This window comes from Ochotona princeps, chromosome 3 (assembly GCF_030435755.1).
Source record: "Ochotona princeps isolate mOchPri1 chromosome 3, mOchPri1.hap1, whole genome shotgun sequence".
NCBI classification, from domain to species: domain Eukaryota; kingdom Metazoa; phylum Chordata; class Mammalia; order Lagomorpha; family Ochotonidae; genus Ochotona; species Ochotona princeps.
In genome coordinates this window covers 47,139,226-47,155,034 of record NC_080834.1, presented here as the reverse complement: position 1 = coordinate 47,155,034, position 15,809 = coordinate 47,139,226, and the positions used below count along the sequence as shown (strand labels likewise).

Below are 15,809 nucleotides of genomic sequence, written 5' to 3'. Positions count from 1 at the left end.
TACTGGTTACAGATTTTTTTTAATTTACACTTACTTTATTGTGTCCATTTGGGCAGTTTCATTGAAAAATATTTGGATTTTTTGGTACAGGTACCAGTTACATAACTTTTATGCCATGACTATATAAAAATAACTGAAAAAGGCCCCTGAAATGTTTCTTTGCTTTAAACCCAATGAGATACACAGCCGCTCTTTTATAGCTACTATATAATTTTCTATCTTTGCAGGTTCTGCAGATAATCTTATGTCACAAATGTAAATAAAACACAAACATTTTTATGATATATAACTGTTTGAGATATACAATATGTTCTGAAAATGCACATAGGCAATGCATGTAATTTTAAAATCTCATTTTTTCATAATTTTAAAAAAATATACTCATATCTTCTAACTTGAAACTTAATGAAACGAAATCTTGTCAGTATCACTGGTATAGTTAAACTTGATAAATTGTTTAGATAAAAATGGTTGTTAATTTTTAATGAACGTGCTGGCTCCAAATAGGACATTGGTTTAATTGTAAACATGTTAGTTTTCTCCAGCTATGTACACTGTAAGTACCATCGGAAATATGAAAAAACTACAAATCTGTTAGTTAATTTTTAAATCAACAAATACTTATTTTTTAGCAGTACACTAATATGCTACCTGCTGTAAGTAAGGTATTAGTGCTTTCCTTTGAAAGGTTACCTTAATTTTAAAATTGAACACCCATTACTTCTTCTTATAATGTCTTTAGGCTAAAATTAATATATTTAATTTTCCAAGCTTTAAAATGTGGTTTTATTTCAAGGGTCTGAAAATTAAACAACTTTATATCAAAGTTTATTTTCCTGATTTTTTTTTTCTATTTAAGTATCTAGTTTCTTATAACTTCATATGGTGACTATTAGTGCATTATTTATGTTACTTTGCCTAATAATCCTAATATTCATGTATTGATTACTCTTAGTCTAAGTTTGTGATAATAGTGGTATGACAGCGATTATAAATGAGAAGTAAAACAATATGAGAATAACCTGTATAGCACTCACTGGGCTATTAATAAATGCATATTTCATCACTTAAAGAGATTATAATAGTATCTTCATAATTGTTTTTGGGAAGATTTTATTGGGAAAAATTCAAGTGTCAATACACAATGACTTTATGCAATGTAAGTGATCAATGTATGCCACAGTTTATGAATGTCACATTATCTTCTCTAAGTATTTGTATGAAATAGCTTACTTGTCCACCCATGTAATACCTATGTTGATCATAATTTTAGGAAAACATATTTCCTAAGGACAGAAATAAAAGGTTATTAAGTAGTTGGTCATTTGTTTGAGGCATAAGTGGTTTACTATGAGTACACATAATCTTTGTGTGTACTTAATATATTTGTATTCAGGCATTTCAAGAATAATGAGTAACTGCAATATGTTTGAAGTCTGAGAGTTTTGGGCTGGATTTCTGCCCCAACTCGAAATAAATCTATAAATTTGCAGCCACTTAACATCTCCAATATAATTTTATTTTGAAGTAATATGTACTTTGATGATGCGTTGATAATATAAAATTAGAAAATACATGTATGTATATATCATGCAATATCTCTAAGCATTTGATAAAAGGTAAATATTACTGTCATATCTTTGAGTATTTCTGAAACTCTTAAATCAATGAAGATATTAGCTAGGATTTGCTTTTCAATGCACATAAGTAAAACATGAAAGCACAATTATTGAACTATAACAGAATAAATCACTTAGAATAACATTTCAACTCAATACTTGACTCTCTCCAAAGAGTCAGGAAGCTAGTCACTCCTTCATTCATTCACACAATCTTGTCTACATCCTCATTTCTTTCCTTCTGGGACATTTTTCCCTATTTGCTTTGGTTACCCTGAATAGACATATGCCATTTGGGGAAGGGAGAGCAAAGTGAGGTCAACAGACTTATTCATATTTGTTTGGTCCCTGCCATCTTTATATATTGCACTATTGCACATTTACTAAAGTAAACTGTAATATAGTGACAACACTATTTGCTTCTAGCTGTACTGAGCCTTGCTTTTGAGATAGACTCTGTATTATTCTTTTAATTAGTGCTAAACAGAGGAGAACAATATAAATTGAAAGTGAGAACAGAAACTGTGTAAGTGTATCATTTATGTGTGTAGAAGAAAATTAGAACAGTAATATTTAGGCATGGTCAAGATTTTGCTTAACACAGAGTAACATTTAAAAATGAATAGTTACAAAATACATAATTATGCTTCCTTGGCAAAGTAATAAGATTTTTAAAATACCTAGTAGAGAACTGTGAAATCATGTTATTATAAAGATTAACATAGAGAACAGTGTCTCAGTCCTTGTACTGAGAACCAGTGTTGTTTCAATGGCTTAAATTTCAAGTGTATATTCAGTTCAAATTGAAAGAGAACACATATCCCTCCAAAAAATCTCCTAAATATTTTCATTTTTGTAATCAGTTGTACATGTAATTTCAACTTACCTCTTAAAATCTTGTTTGGTCCTACACCTTCATAAATGTTTAGCACATCTGTATAAAACGTATTAAAAGAATCGAAGCTCAGTTTAATAGATAGTCCTTGGTTTGCCCTAAATTAAAAACAATAAACACTTTTAACAGTTGTTATACTTCTTAATTTATTGTAAAATTTGGAAAAAAATTTAAAATTCTTATAGTAGGAAATATATAGCAACAAAAGAATAGGAGAAAATCTTTCATACTACACAACTGAGAGGAAACTATTATCCAGGATTTACAGAGATCTTCAGAAACTCAGTGACAGCAATACAAACAACCATGTGAAAAAATGGACTGAAATGAGCAGATATTTTTTCAAAGAAACAAATTCAAATAGCTAATAGACATATGTAAATGCTCAGGCTCCCTAGCTATTAGGAAAATACGAATAAAAACCACATGGATGTCCCACTTAATTCCAGTGGGACGGGGATACATTTGGAAATTTACTAACAACACCTGCTGGCTTGGATAGGGGATAAAAGATACACTCCACCACTGTTGGTGCAAATGTAGGCTAGTGCATCTGCTATGGAAGTCAGAATGGAGAGTGCTATGACAACTGATTTTTTTTTTCTTACAGATCAGTGGAGAAAATGTATTTTGAACAAATGAAAATAAACACAATGTCAAAACCAATGGGTTGCAACAAAAACAGTATGAAAAGTATTATTGATCTTATAATTTGCATTAAGGTTGCCTTATATCAGAGAGAATATATGGTATTTGTCCTTTTGGGATTGATTAATTTCACTGAGTCTAGTTGGGTCCATTTTGGTTGCAAATTGAATAATTACATTCTTTTTAATGGTTGAGTAGTATTCCATGGAGTAGATCACCACAGTTTCTTTAACCACTCCTCTTTGATCAAACATCTGACCCAGCTATCCCACTCATGGAACTATATCCAATGGAAGTGCAATCTGCATAGAGAAAGTGACCTGCAACCCTGTATTTACAACAGTACAACCTATGCTTGTAAATACATGAAAACAGCTCAGAGGCTTGTCAAAGAGGATTGGATTAAGGAGCCATGGTACATCTACTCCATGGAATACTACTCAGTCATTACAAAGAATGAAATATAACCATTTGCAACAAAATGGTTCTAAGTTGAAACCATTATGCTTAGTGAAATAAGCCAATCCAAAAAAGAACAAATATCATATGTTCTCTATGATATAAGGCAGCATTCACACAAAATACATAACAAGTAGATACATAGATAAACATGTATATGTATATATTTATATAGATATGTACATATATATTTCTCATAAATGCATTATATAATGGAGACCAGCTTACATGAAAGTAAAGATACGTTGCAGTATGCATCTCTACTCCTGAATAAAGGGTGGACTCCAATGAAGCTGTTAAATATACCTTGACAACATGATATTAGATTTTTTTCATGGCTTATACCTACAATGTCATGATAAAATTAAATAGCAGAATGTTGAACTTGTGATTGTTAATAAAGGACTATACTATTTTAGTAATATGGAGGAAAATGTTGTGTAGGGGGGAAGGAAATGTGGAGGGAGACATGGAGCATGAAGGGAGTGAAATCTCTGCACCTGCAGAACTGTATCATGGACAATAATAAAATTTAAAGAAATGATTATACAAAAGATTAATTTTATATAAGTATATACCACTTTCTACCACTTGGCTATTGAGAAAAACACTGAAATGAAGATGGGATTGTTGATATCTCTGGTATATCTTCATTTCACACCTTTGAATTGATAACCAAAACTAAAACCTGCATTCTCATATAGTTGTTCTATTACTGAATACTGTTTTCATAACTGACTCACCATTCTACATTGCTATTATCAGCGCACAAGGGTTCAAGTCTTTGTACATCCTTGTTAATACTTATTTTTTTATATTGGGCATTCTAATAAATAAAAAACGGATATCTCATTGTAATTTTGATTTGAATTTTATTGCTAAATACTGTTTAACACTATATACTTGTAATTTTTGGATATTAGTGTCTTCTAATGGACATTTATTCTTATTTTTACTTGGATTATTTGATTGGTTTTTTTTGTATGTTTATTTTCTCATATTCTTTATGCTGACTTTTCACTGTATTTTTTTACTTGACTGCACCAAAAATTTCTGCTTTAATATAGCCCAACTCACCTAGCTTAGCTTCTATTGGGTGTCATATTTTTAGACACACTTTTTAGTACATAATTTATAGTATGTGTCCATTTCTTTCAGATATTTTATAGCTTCAGGCATTATAGTTAAGCCTTCTGCTCATTTTACATTTAATTTGTGAGTTTGATGTAATGAAAAGCTCATATTTTATTTTTTGGTGAATTTTCACATATCATTAAGTTGGGAATATTATCCTTTCCTTGGTGTTGTGTAGTTTTGGCATCTCTGTTCATCCTGATTGAACCAGCTGTCTGCAAATGCAAGAATTCTTTTCTGAAATTTCTGTTCTATTGGTCAATATATTTGTTTCCATGCTAGTACATTCCTGTTTTGATTACAAAAACTTTGCAATAGATATTGAAATTAAGAAGTACGGGACATACAGTTTTTTCCCTCTCTTTCAGTACATTTTTGGATACTTACATCCTTTTTTTAATTCCTCATTTATTTCTGGAATTTTTCTTTCATTTTCTGTGAAAAAATATCCTTTGCCTCAGATCATAAACCTGGGTGCTGAAGCAGCTGATTTGAACTCATACGAACTTGTGCTAAATGCTAAATGTTCTCTACATGGCAAGGTTGGTTTTATCTATCCCAAAAGCAGCCTACTTACAGCTTTAACATCACTGTGCAGTTGCTCTTTCTGATTGGTAGCAAAAATCTTTGTCTTTATCCCTATGCTGATCACCAGAGGCGTTATACATAACTATTACAGTAATGGATTTTGTGATTTAAACATAATTTTCACAGGGCGTATTGTGATTAAATAAATGATCATATTATATCAGAAAATATGTAGCATGATTACAGCTCAGGCCAGGAAAGAAGGCATCTTACTGTATAATCCACTGACAAACAACGCTCGATCCAGAAGAATTTGGATGCTGGTCAGCCCCAAAAGACCCAGAAGATTCAGTTAACAAAAATTGTCCATCACAAACAGTGGCTGCCAAAACAAAACAGAAAAAAAAAATAAAAAAGAAAAATTAAAAAAAATCAGAAAAAGGTGATCTGTATAGTCAAACTAAAAAACATCTCACAGAATATGTACACAACAGAATACATACAAGATTATTGTATATATTTCCTATATACAAGAGTATTTATATTAAAACTGAAGTGACTATTATAGGGATAGGCACTTTGGCATCATTTGTGATGCCAGCATCCTATATTAGCAATGGTTCATTTGCTCACTGTTCCACTTGTGATCCTGCAGCCTGCTGTGTTCTAGGAAAAGCAGCAGAAGACAACCCAGCTGACTGGGACAATCTCTGGAAGACCCCAAAGAAGCTCCTGCATCCTGACTTCTGTCTAGTCCAACCCTGACCCTGCCAGCCATTTGGGAAGTGCATCAGAGGATGGGAGATCCCTCTATGGGTCCGCCTCTCCCTCTTCCTCTGTAACTCTTTCAAAAATGATAAACAAATGTTTTAAACAAGTAGGAATTACTGAGATTTTCAAATACTGCTGCCCTGTCATAAGATTGCAGGAAAATATTGCATTTCTAAATATGCACAGTAATGCTGAATTTTAAGTTTATTGTGCTGTATTATTCAGAAAGGGTATATATCTGAATTGTAAACTGCCAGACTGGACAAAGAACAACTATTTTTTTAACTGTTATTTTCTCCATTAGAATGTAGTTTGGTGAGCTTTTAAATGCATGCATCAAAAACTGCATGTTTCTAAAAATGATAAGAACATGGCAAGGCAAATGATGCATTTTTTTGCTAGTGATCTGTTTAAAATTTTACTGATACAATCTTTTACACTCATCTTTTGCGATTCATCCGTTATGTTCCTTTCGGATAGAATCACTGTGCAGCTCAATATTTTTCAGCCATTCTTCTTGATTGTGTCTTGTGCTTTCCATAGTGACTCATCTCCCTCTTTTAATTCTTCTAGCTCATTTTTTCAAGAACATCTCTCTAATGGCATGCACTATTATCTATAATTTACATTTGAGTCCTTTTCAACTATACTAAAATTACTTAGGGTATATACTGTTTATGGCTTCTTGTTTATGTTGCATGTGTGCTATACATTCCTCAAATTTAGATTTTTCACAATTTTTTATCCTGTTAGCATCATTCACTATATATCAATTACTTAATTTTAATGACCACACATGCTAAAATTATGGTTCCTACAGTGTGCATTGATGGAGGATAGGAAAATCAAATATATACATCAAAATTTAATTACTGCCTTGGCAATTTGTTTTTGGATAAAACTAGCACCATTGAAAATACCATTTAAATATTGTCCAGTAATTCTATTCTGTGATAGAAAATATTTTGGGCTCATCTTACATTGCTTTTCTTTTTCATTTTTGTAACACAAAAATGCATTAAGATGTAAAGCCTATTTGAGAATGATAATCATGAGACTGGTTTTATTTCCTTATAACTTGATAGATTTATTCTAAGCAAAAGACCAAAAAAAGGAAGGAAAAAGAAAAGAGAGAGAACAAACTAAGCAGAAAAGATAATGATCTAACATGCAAGGATTAAATTTCAAATAATCTAGCACAGATCATTGCAAGAGATTAATCTTGCACCTTCTTGAGCTAAGTAACTCTCTTCATGTTTAATATGTATTGCAGTGGAAAAGTTCAATTAAGGTTAGTTTGTCATGACCTGAAAATAACAGGGAAATATTTACTTTTAAAATTCATTCTCAAGTAACTTTTTGGTTATATAAGAAAATCCTTTTCATTATCCTGAAATCTTTGCTCACTGCAACTCAAAATCAATTCACAATTAAAGCCTTAACTTCAATGACCGTAAAAACATACTAATACTGAGTTATTACAATTCTATCAATGAGCTATACTGAAGTGGTTCTCCTTAGTATGAGAAATGGTTAGAATGGTGCTATAGTAGTAATTTATTTCCTGAGAACCTAGGAAGCTAATGTACGAATAAATTCTTTAAATTAAAAAAGTAATAAACATAGTATGTGCTATTTCATATGATATAAAGGATTTTTTAATTATAGCATGTAAAGAAAACATATGGACTTAAAGAGTCCAGGTAATTCAGTACGGCTCACTACTAGCCTAAATGGATTACATTTATAGGATAATATTTAAGAATCAGTAAATTGGAGTGTTGAATTCCCAGCCAAAATATGACTGTTACCTTTATGGAATGTTTACTAGGTGCCATCTCTTGATCTAAATTCATTATTTTAGTGTTTGTGTAATCTTCATAAAAAACAATATGAAGTGGTAAGTGGGGAAATGTTACAATAAGAACATATATCTAAGCTTCTAAGATACGATTTTCAACAACCAGTCTTATTCCAAGGTGTACTGTGCTATGAAGCATGGTATTATGACATATGCAATGAATATCTACGATATCGTGTGTTCTTGGAGCTGTTATGCAGGGAGGGAAAAGTGTAAATGAGAGAAACATCAAGACATCTTTAAATAAATTCCAGCTTTCCAATGCTCTTGAGAGTAGAATGAAAATAACTTTTTGCAATTTCATTGTACAACCAACAATAGAAAGCAAGGAAAAAAGTTAAAAGCAGAGAGAGAAAGATTTAAAACATGAACAAAAATGGAATGAATTTCAGAATCTCTAAAACTTATTTGCAAAGTTGGTAAAACTTATGACATGTGTGTTTTACAAAGACTTGACTGATAACTTTGGTGGCAGAGATGGTTGTATGTTTGCCAGCCCCTGCTGCAATTCCATACTGGACATGTGGTTAAATTTCACTTTCTCCAACTCAAGGTAGTGAGGTGGAGCTACATAGCTGAACCAATCAGTAAGCTGGTGTAGAAGGTATTGTGTTTTTGTGTAACTGTATTTCCTGTCTGGCAGTGCGTTGCAAAAGAAACAGTAAAGAACTCAACAGGCATACAAGTTTGATTTTCAAGAAATAGACACCCATATTTCTCAAATTTTTGTAAAAGTCATAAAACAGCTTTTAATATCTTAAATTACTGAGTGTTCATTAAAGTTTTTAGCTTGTTTTAAAAATGCAAACATAATCTTTTTTTCTTTGTATTGGTGAAATTTTGCTGTGAACTACCTTTGGCAAATTTCCACGTGCAAGCAAATTGTGATATTCTTGAAAGTACTTAAAATTTCAGGGTCCAGCATTGTGCTATGGTGGATGAAGTCAACATCTCCAAGACTGGAAACACATATATATGTGCAAGTCCCTACCCCAGCTGTTCCATGTCTGATCCAGCTTCTGCTTCCGGTCTGGACAAAGCATCAGGAGAGGCTGCAGGTAGTCTGGCCGTTGCTATCCACGTGAGAGAACCAGAAGCAAGCTCTCTTGACTTTGGCCATACCCAAACTTGGCCGTTGCTGCCTTCTAAGCAGTAAATCAGCAATGGAAGTGCTGCCTCTTTTCCTCCTCCAACTCTATCTGTGACTTTGACTTTCAAGTAAATAAATTGGTCATAATGATAAAAATGCAGTAGTATTGAATTTATTCTAAAACCGTTATTTAAATGTCACAATTTTATTTTAGGTTATTGGCTAGCACTGACACCCCTCTCACATATTTTGGATTTGTTTTCAAGATGTCTCAGCTGAATCTAGTAGTACAAATGACAATGATATGAGATAGATTTGGGGAGAGAAAAATTTATAATCTAGGTATGGATTAGTAGAATTAGTGGGTCCTCCTGGTTATGGCATTTTAGGTTTTTCAGGGCCATATTAAAAAACAAGAAAGCAAACAAACACAAGTGAAACATACTGAGTGGCGATGGCAGCTTCTGTCAGCCATTGTGGTTTCTGTCAGAAAAGCCTCCCATAAAGGGATGGGCTACCTAAGTTACGTGGTTGGGATCCACCAAGTGTTCCTTCTGCTGGCTCATTTTCCTAATTGTGTTCCTGGACATTGAACTCGCCTGAATTTATCAAACATGAGCAACGTCCACCCATCCACTTCATTTACTCAATACATGCAATGTGTTCTAAGCATAATGTTACTTTTCCAACTTCCAAATAGGCCTGCACCTTGGTCTAAACATGTGAGTCAGCATCTTTCCTGCTCTTGGGTCAGCTAAAAAGTGAACTTCCTTGCTGATGCATATAATCAGGAAAGAACAGTAATTGGATGGAATCTTAGTTCAGCTACAGTCAGCTTTATGTTGTACGAAACTAAATAACCAAAGTCCGCAAAAAAGAAACTATGAGGAAGTCAACATTAATATGACTCTATTAATAGCACATAGTGTAACACAGCTGGAAAGAAAGAGAAGGCAAGAGGGAAAGAGAGAGGAAGAGAGACATTTTATAAAAAGAAAATTATCTTAAATTAATGTGTTCTCTGGGACACATACATGTTAAGCATTGATTAATTGGTTCTTTCACTGTTTTCTTCCTGAAATGACTTAATTTTATTTATAAATATACATACAAAAAATGGAGCGACTCAATAGGTTAGAAAAATGCATAGAGTTGGTGACAAGGAGATCTAGTCAATACTGAAGAAGGATAAACACAAAATCATCATGAAGTGATGTGGCAAGGCAGTTTGATGATTTCTTGAATGCAAATTTAGATTTTCTTTCTAATATAAAGCTGATCTCCTGAGTTATTAGTGGCTCAGAAAAATAATTTGTGACATTCAACATCAGCAGGTTGTCACACTTATCATGATACTTCTATATGTACATTTACATGCTTTGGTATTAATCTGTCATGAAAAACCTGTAAAGTCCAAGAAGACAGAGAACACATAAGAGATATGGCACATTTTCTAATTATTGATTCTACCAATTTATTATTTATGATACATTTTTCCTCACTTATACTTATTGATCACCATTAGACAGACTCAAAACTGCATGTAACCGTGTTACACATAATTTTTGAAATGGAAACCAGTGTCATCCTTTTTGCCTCATGATGGCACACTTGCACTGCATTCTCCTTCAAACGAATTTGGAAAATGCCTGAAACCATGGTAAACAAAGTTGCTTTCTCCTTTGGGTAACTTATATAAAATAGATGAAAATATTCCTGCACTTTCTTCACTATGCTCTGAGTGCACTTCAAAGTATGTACTTAGACTTTAAGGGTCTGAATTATATTCAAGAATGTCTGAATTGCGATTGCTCAGTAGAAGCCTGCTCCATGAGTTACCCTTCGTTGAACTGGTACCAGGAGAAAGACCAACTGGCTGTCTTTTAAAATATCTATCAAGAGAAAGACAATTTTGAAAACCTTGGTCATTATTGGAGCATGCATCTTCAATTGATATCAAGAAATATGAAAAAAAGTGTAACAGTAGAAGATCAAAGTGTTCCAAATAGTAATCATAGCTTTTAATAAGATTCAGGAACTCATTGTACTCACAATCTATACTAAAGTGGATTATAATGACATAAAAGTGTTAAATTCATGCTTTCTGTTTATTTTTTTCAGCAAAAAATTATATATGAACTTTATCCAAACAGTCTTCACATTGTTTACTAATCTGTGTTTATACTTGTGTGGTAATCTTACACACATCACACATGAAAAGAAATATCCCGTGCAGGAGCTATTTTCTAGCAGACTCCTAAATGGAACCCAGCTCTAACACGAAGAAACAAAATGGAGAGAGAATGAGATTAAATCACTAGTGTCTATGCTTGGTGTGTAGCAAATGCTAGTTAAGTGTTTAATAATAATAATAGGACAGATTCTAGAACATACAAATAAATAATGGATGCTTTACTTCTGAGACTTGGGTATTCTAACTTGTTCCCATTTTCCTATGAACTACAAGATGAACAAAAGCAGCTGTTAAGGAGCAAGGCTGTATGAGGTAGACGCTATGGAAATAATCAATACGGCACTGATATGACACTAGAATGAAAAGAAACATGAAATTCTATTACTAACATAGAAAATAAATGAAAAGTAATGTACAATTTCCTTATGCTCATGAAATGTATTTTTAAACACAGCATACTTTTAAAATCATCAAATGAAACTCTTGTTAACTAATATTAGGTAATAAAGCTTAGGGTTTTAATACATTATGAAGTTATTTCAATAACTTCAAATATTTGAGGTTTATGCAGTATCTGTGTCTGTCTATAGAAGGAGAACAAAAAAGAATAAGGGGAAATATAGGAAGACCTTACCACAAATGTTACTGTCTTCATCAGAACCGTCTTGGCAGTTTAATTCTCCATCACAAAATAAATCATCTGCTATGCAATTTAGACCATCAGCACACAGTCTTGAACCAGGGAGACACTCCACGGAGACATGTCCTTGAAAAAAATAAAGCAAGTGATTTTCATAATAGACTTAATTTCTGGTCAATGAGATACATGGAGCTTGAATAACTTTTGTGTATTTTTGTCATATTTTGATCTTACTCCCAAGAATATTCTACCACCTCTAACAAACACATTTTTTCTATTTGATATTCATCATTTGCAAAAATTGATAGAATTTCATATTTTTTAAACAGTGCAAAGTTTACATGTATATATCAAAATTAATATTCCCTTTCTTGCTTTTTGACACTAACACATTAATACAATAGCTTGGGCATTAGCCTAGTATTTATATCTCCTAACATTGTAGTATTATGTGAGTCAATTTTCTGGGAAGTTGATCATATCCTTTGTAAAATCTAGTAGCCAATTTATTCTTTTAAATATAAATAAATATAAACACGACTTGAATAACATAGTGACTTAATCCAATTGTATATCCTGCAGAGCATCATGTATCAACAAAAGATATTTAAAAGATAAGACATATAAAATTTCTAGTGTTTGCTGTAGTGACCGGTGAAGAAATCTATTGGATATTTCTGTTCAAGATCTTTTAACTTCTTTGATCTGAGTTAGCTAGTTAAAATAGCACCAGAGGGTTCTTGGATATACTCTCAGTTGGTCTATTTCTTTATCTGCCCCATGACACAGATGAGTAGAAATGCAAAAAATAAAAAGACAAAGACTTTTCACTTTGATAAGTTAAAGTGGAAAATGGAAGTGAAATCCTAAACATATGCTATATTTTATATGCCCACAAGATAACGGCATTTGATTTTATTTATCAGTGTAATATGAATTTTGAATACTTCTTTTCTGGCTAGAATGGCTGAAATTTTTTGAAATCTTTGACTTAATAACATTTTAATTTGCTTCTTATTTTTAAAGCTAACACAGTACTGCCATCTGCTGAAATGTGAAAATGTGAAATTCTGAAGTTTGCTTGATGAAACTAATTGAGAAAAATAAAAGTGCATGTCGCCATTCTGCTGCTGCTGAGGCTGTGAGAGTTCCCAGGCAGTAAACAGAGGCAATCCCCTCTCCTCAGGGACTCTTACATTACACTTCAAAGCATCACTCTAGCATGTGCAACTATTCCTTCCCTACCGTCGCTTGCCATTGACCCCAGGGAAGACGGTCTTCCAAGGCAGAAATTCCCATGAGAAAGCTACTGCATGGCTACCCCTCTTCATTTCTTGAAATTCTCCTATTTTCTCCTCATCAAACATCACCAAACCCAATAAATACAGAAAACCCATCCTGCTGAAAGACCAGGCCTCGGCTGTGTGTTCACTCTAACTACACACCTTCAAACGCCCATCTTTCGTCCCTGCCATGTTGGCTCTATCTACACATCAGCAGTTGGCTACCCCCTATGGATTTATTTTTCTCTTTGATAAAAAATCCATTTTGGTTATGAACTCTTATACTATCTTTCTTCATTTTACATATCTTTCTTATCTAATAGTGTTTATAAAAACGGTTGCTAAATATGCAAGTATCACTAAATTAGATTTTTGTAATTAGTTAAAATCACGACATACCACTGGGATATTCATGATATATCATATCAAATTAGAATGGAAGACTAAAACCATTCCCAAATTACATAATACTTTAGCTTAACAAAATAAAATTTATAATGAATTCTACATATGTAAATTCATACTGCAGTTATTGATAAAAGTAACTGCTGTTTATCATAAAGATCCTTGATGGAGTCTAAAATCAAGAAAAGGCATAGCATTTGCTAGTATTCCTTAAATGTTAAATAAAGGAGGAAAAGCACTATGCTTCAAGCTGTCATTTTTTTTTTTTTTCAGATTGTTTTACTTTTATTGGAAAGTCAGATATACAGAGAGAAGGAGAGAGCAAGATTTTCGGTCCATTGATTCATTCCTTAACTGACTTCAGTAGATGGTGTTGCACTGATCCGAAGCCAGGAGCCCGGAGCCTCTTCTAAGTCTCCCATGTGACTACAAGGTCCTAAGACTTTGGGTCATCTTTGACTCCTTTCCCAGGCAACAAGCAGGGAGCTGGATGGGAATGGGGATTGCTGAGACACAAACCGGTGCCTGTAAGAGATTCTGGCGCATAGAGAAGTAAGAACTTTAACTGCTATGCTACTGTGCAGGGCTTGATACTGTCATATTTTAAGGACAGCTAATAAAGTTGTTATGGGGTGCAGCCAGTGATAGCCAGCACCCATTGACAATGGGCTAAGGAGTTGATTAGCGCTCGTTGAGCTGGGCTGGAGCAGGAACTGGGTTTGTGGCTAAAAACACCTAGACTAATTGGACTCATCTTTACCCAATATCCTGACTAAATTAGGACTTGGGTTGGGGGGAAGAGTATATAAGGAGAGGTGAAGGAGCAATAAAGCGAGACTTCACAGAGACTTCTACCATCACTGGTCTCCTGCCGGTGCTTCATCCCCAGACCCTCTACTTGTCCATGTTACTGGCTGTGCAGGTCAGAGCAATCATGGTCCTTGTGTACTGCTTAGATGGGACAATGGATATAATAATGTTGTTTCTGGTTTGTGTACTATCAGGAGTTCGAGGAGAGGTGAGGCCTAGCGGTGATGGAATGTGGGCAGAGAAGCCAGGAAAAGGTGAATGTTTGCAGCTTTGTAAGTGTGTCCAGGTTATTCATTACATGTCTCTTAGGATAACTTACATTGTTGAGGAAACTGGGACATAGGTCTTCAGCTTAACAGATGGACTTAAGGGTAATGACCATTTGTTCCCCTTTGGATTATGTTTGGTTTGATTATGATTGGTTGGGTTGCCTTATGGACTTTTGATTTGCTATTTCCAGTATGCTCTATTATCACCAAGCTTGGTTAATAAAGACTCTTTAATAAACCTTAGACATGTCTGGAGTGATTTCACTTGCACCCCGTAGCAAACTTATTGGGCTCTGCATAATTGCTTAATTGGTTAATCATCCCCCCTCGCTAAGTGCTGGCATCCAATATAGGGGTTAATTCATGCGCTGGTTTGCCACACTTCCTAGCCAGCTCCTTGCTTATGGCTTGGAAAAGCAGTGGAGGATTTCCCAAAGTCTTGGGACCCTGTGTACTGTGTTGGAGAACCAGAAGTTCCTAGTTCCTTGCTTGGGATCAGCTCACCTTTGGCCATCGTGGGCCTCTGGTGAGTGAACCAGCAGATGGAACATCTTTTTTTTTCTCTGTAAATGTGCCTTTCTAATTAAGATAAATCTTTAGAAAACAAAACAAAATAAAATCTAATATTCATCACAGAATAGACTAGCTTCGGGGAAATAACTAGGAAGATACGTGATTTGTCTGTCCCAATGCCTCTCATGGAAGCTTTGGCTCTTTGCTGTTTTAAATTTAGATGAATCATGCTGCAAAGTAAGCCTACTTGGAATCCTTTCATCTCATTAATTATCTTTAATTCACACCTCAAGTATTTACTATCTATGTACTATGGAACTTCAGGGGCTGGAGATGAAATGATGCCTCAGGCAGAGTCTTGCTTCTTTGGTCTTTGGAATTTAGTGGGAGACTGTCTCTAACTATTTTCTAAAAAGAGGTATGTAAACAAGCTGTTGGAGCACCAAGGATTAGATAGTTTGTTTCTCTGGCAAGGAATAAAATCATTTCTCAGGAAAAGTCGTATTTTAAGTAGATTTTGAAATATATCTTGCAAATGCACCAAAAAGGTAAAGGCATCACTCAAGCTTTTGATGTAACAGGAGAACACCAGTAAAGGGAAAATGGATGAATCTAATCTACCTAGATGGCAGGATGTTTGGAAAGGGTGCTGATCAGATTCTCATATGGTGTTACCGTATCAGTAACAGG

General features: G+C 33.8%; 1 protein-coding gene across 1 annotated transcript in view; it reads right to left on the bottom strand.

The window, feature by feature from the left end:
* Nucleotides 1–15,809, bottom strand: part of TMPRSS15 (transmembrane serine protease 15) — a 108,181-nt gene that overhangs the window by 71,412 nt on the left and 20,960 nt on the right. The window contains exons 6-8 of the mRNA XM_058661325.1: nucleotides 11,834–11,965; nucleotides 5,557–5,665; nucleotides 2,506–2,612 (exon numbers count right to left, since the gene is read on the bottom strand). Of these exons, the coding sequence (XP_058517308.1) occupies nucleotides 2,506–2,612; nucleotides 5,557–5,665; nucleotides 11,834–11,965 (348 nt within the window). The remainder of the gene's footprint in view (nucleotides 1–2,505; nucleotides 2,613–5,556; nucleotides 5,666–11,833; nucleotides 11,966–15,809) is intronic.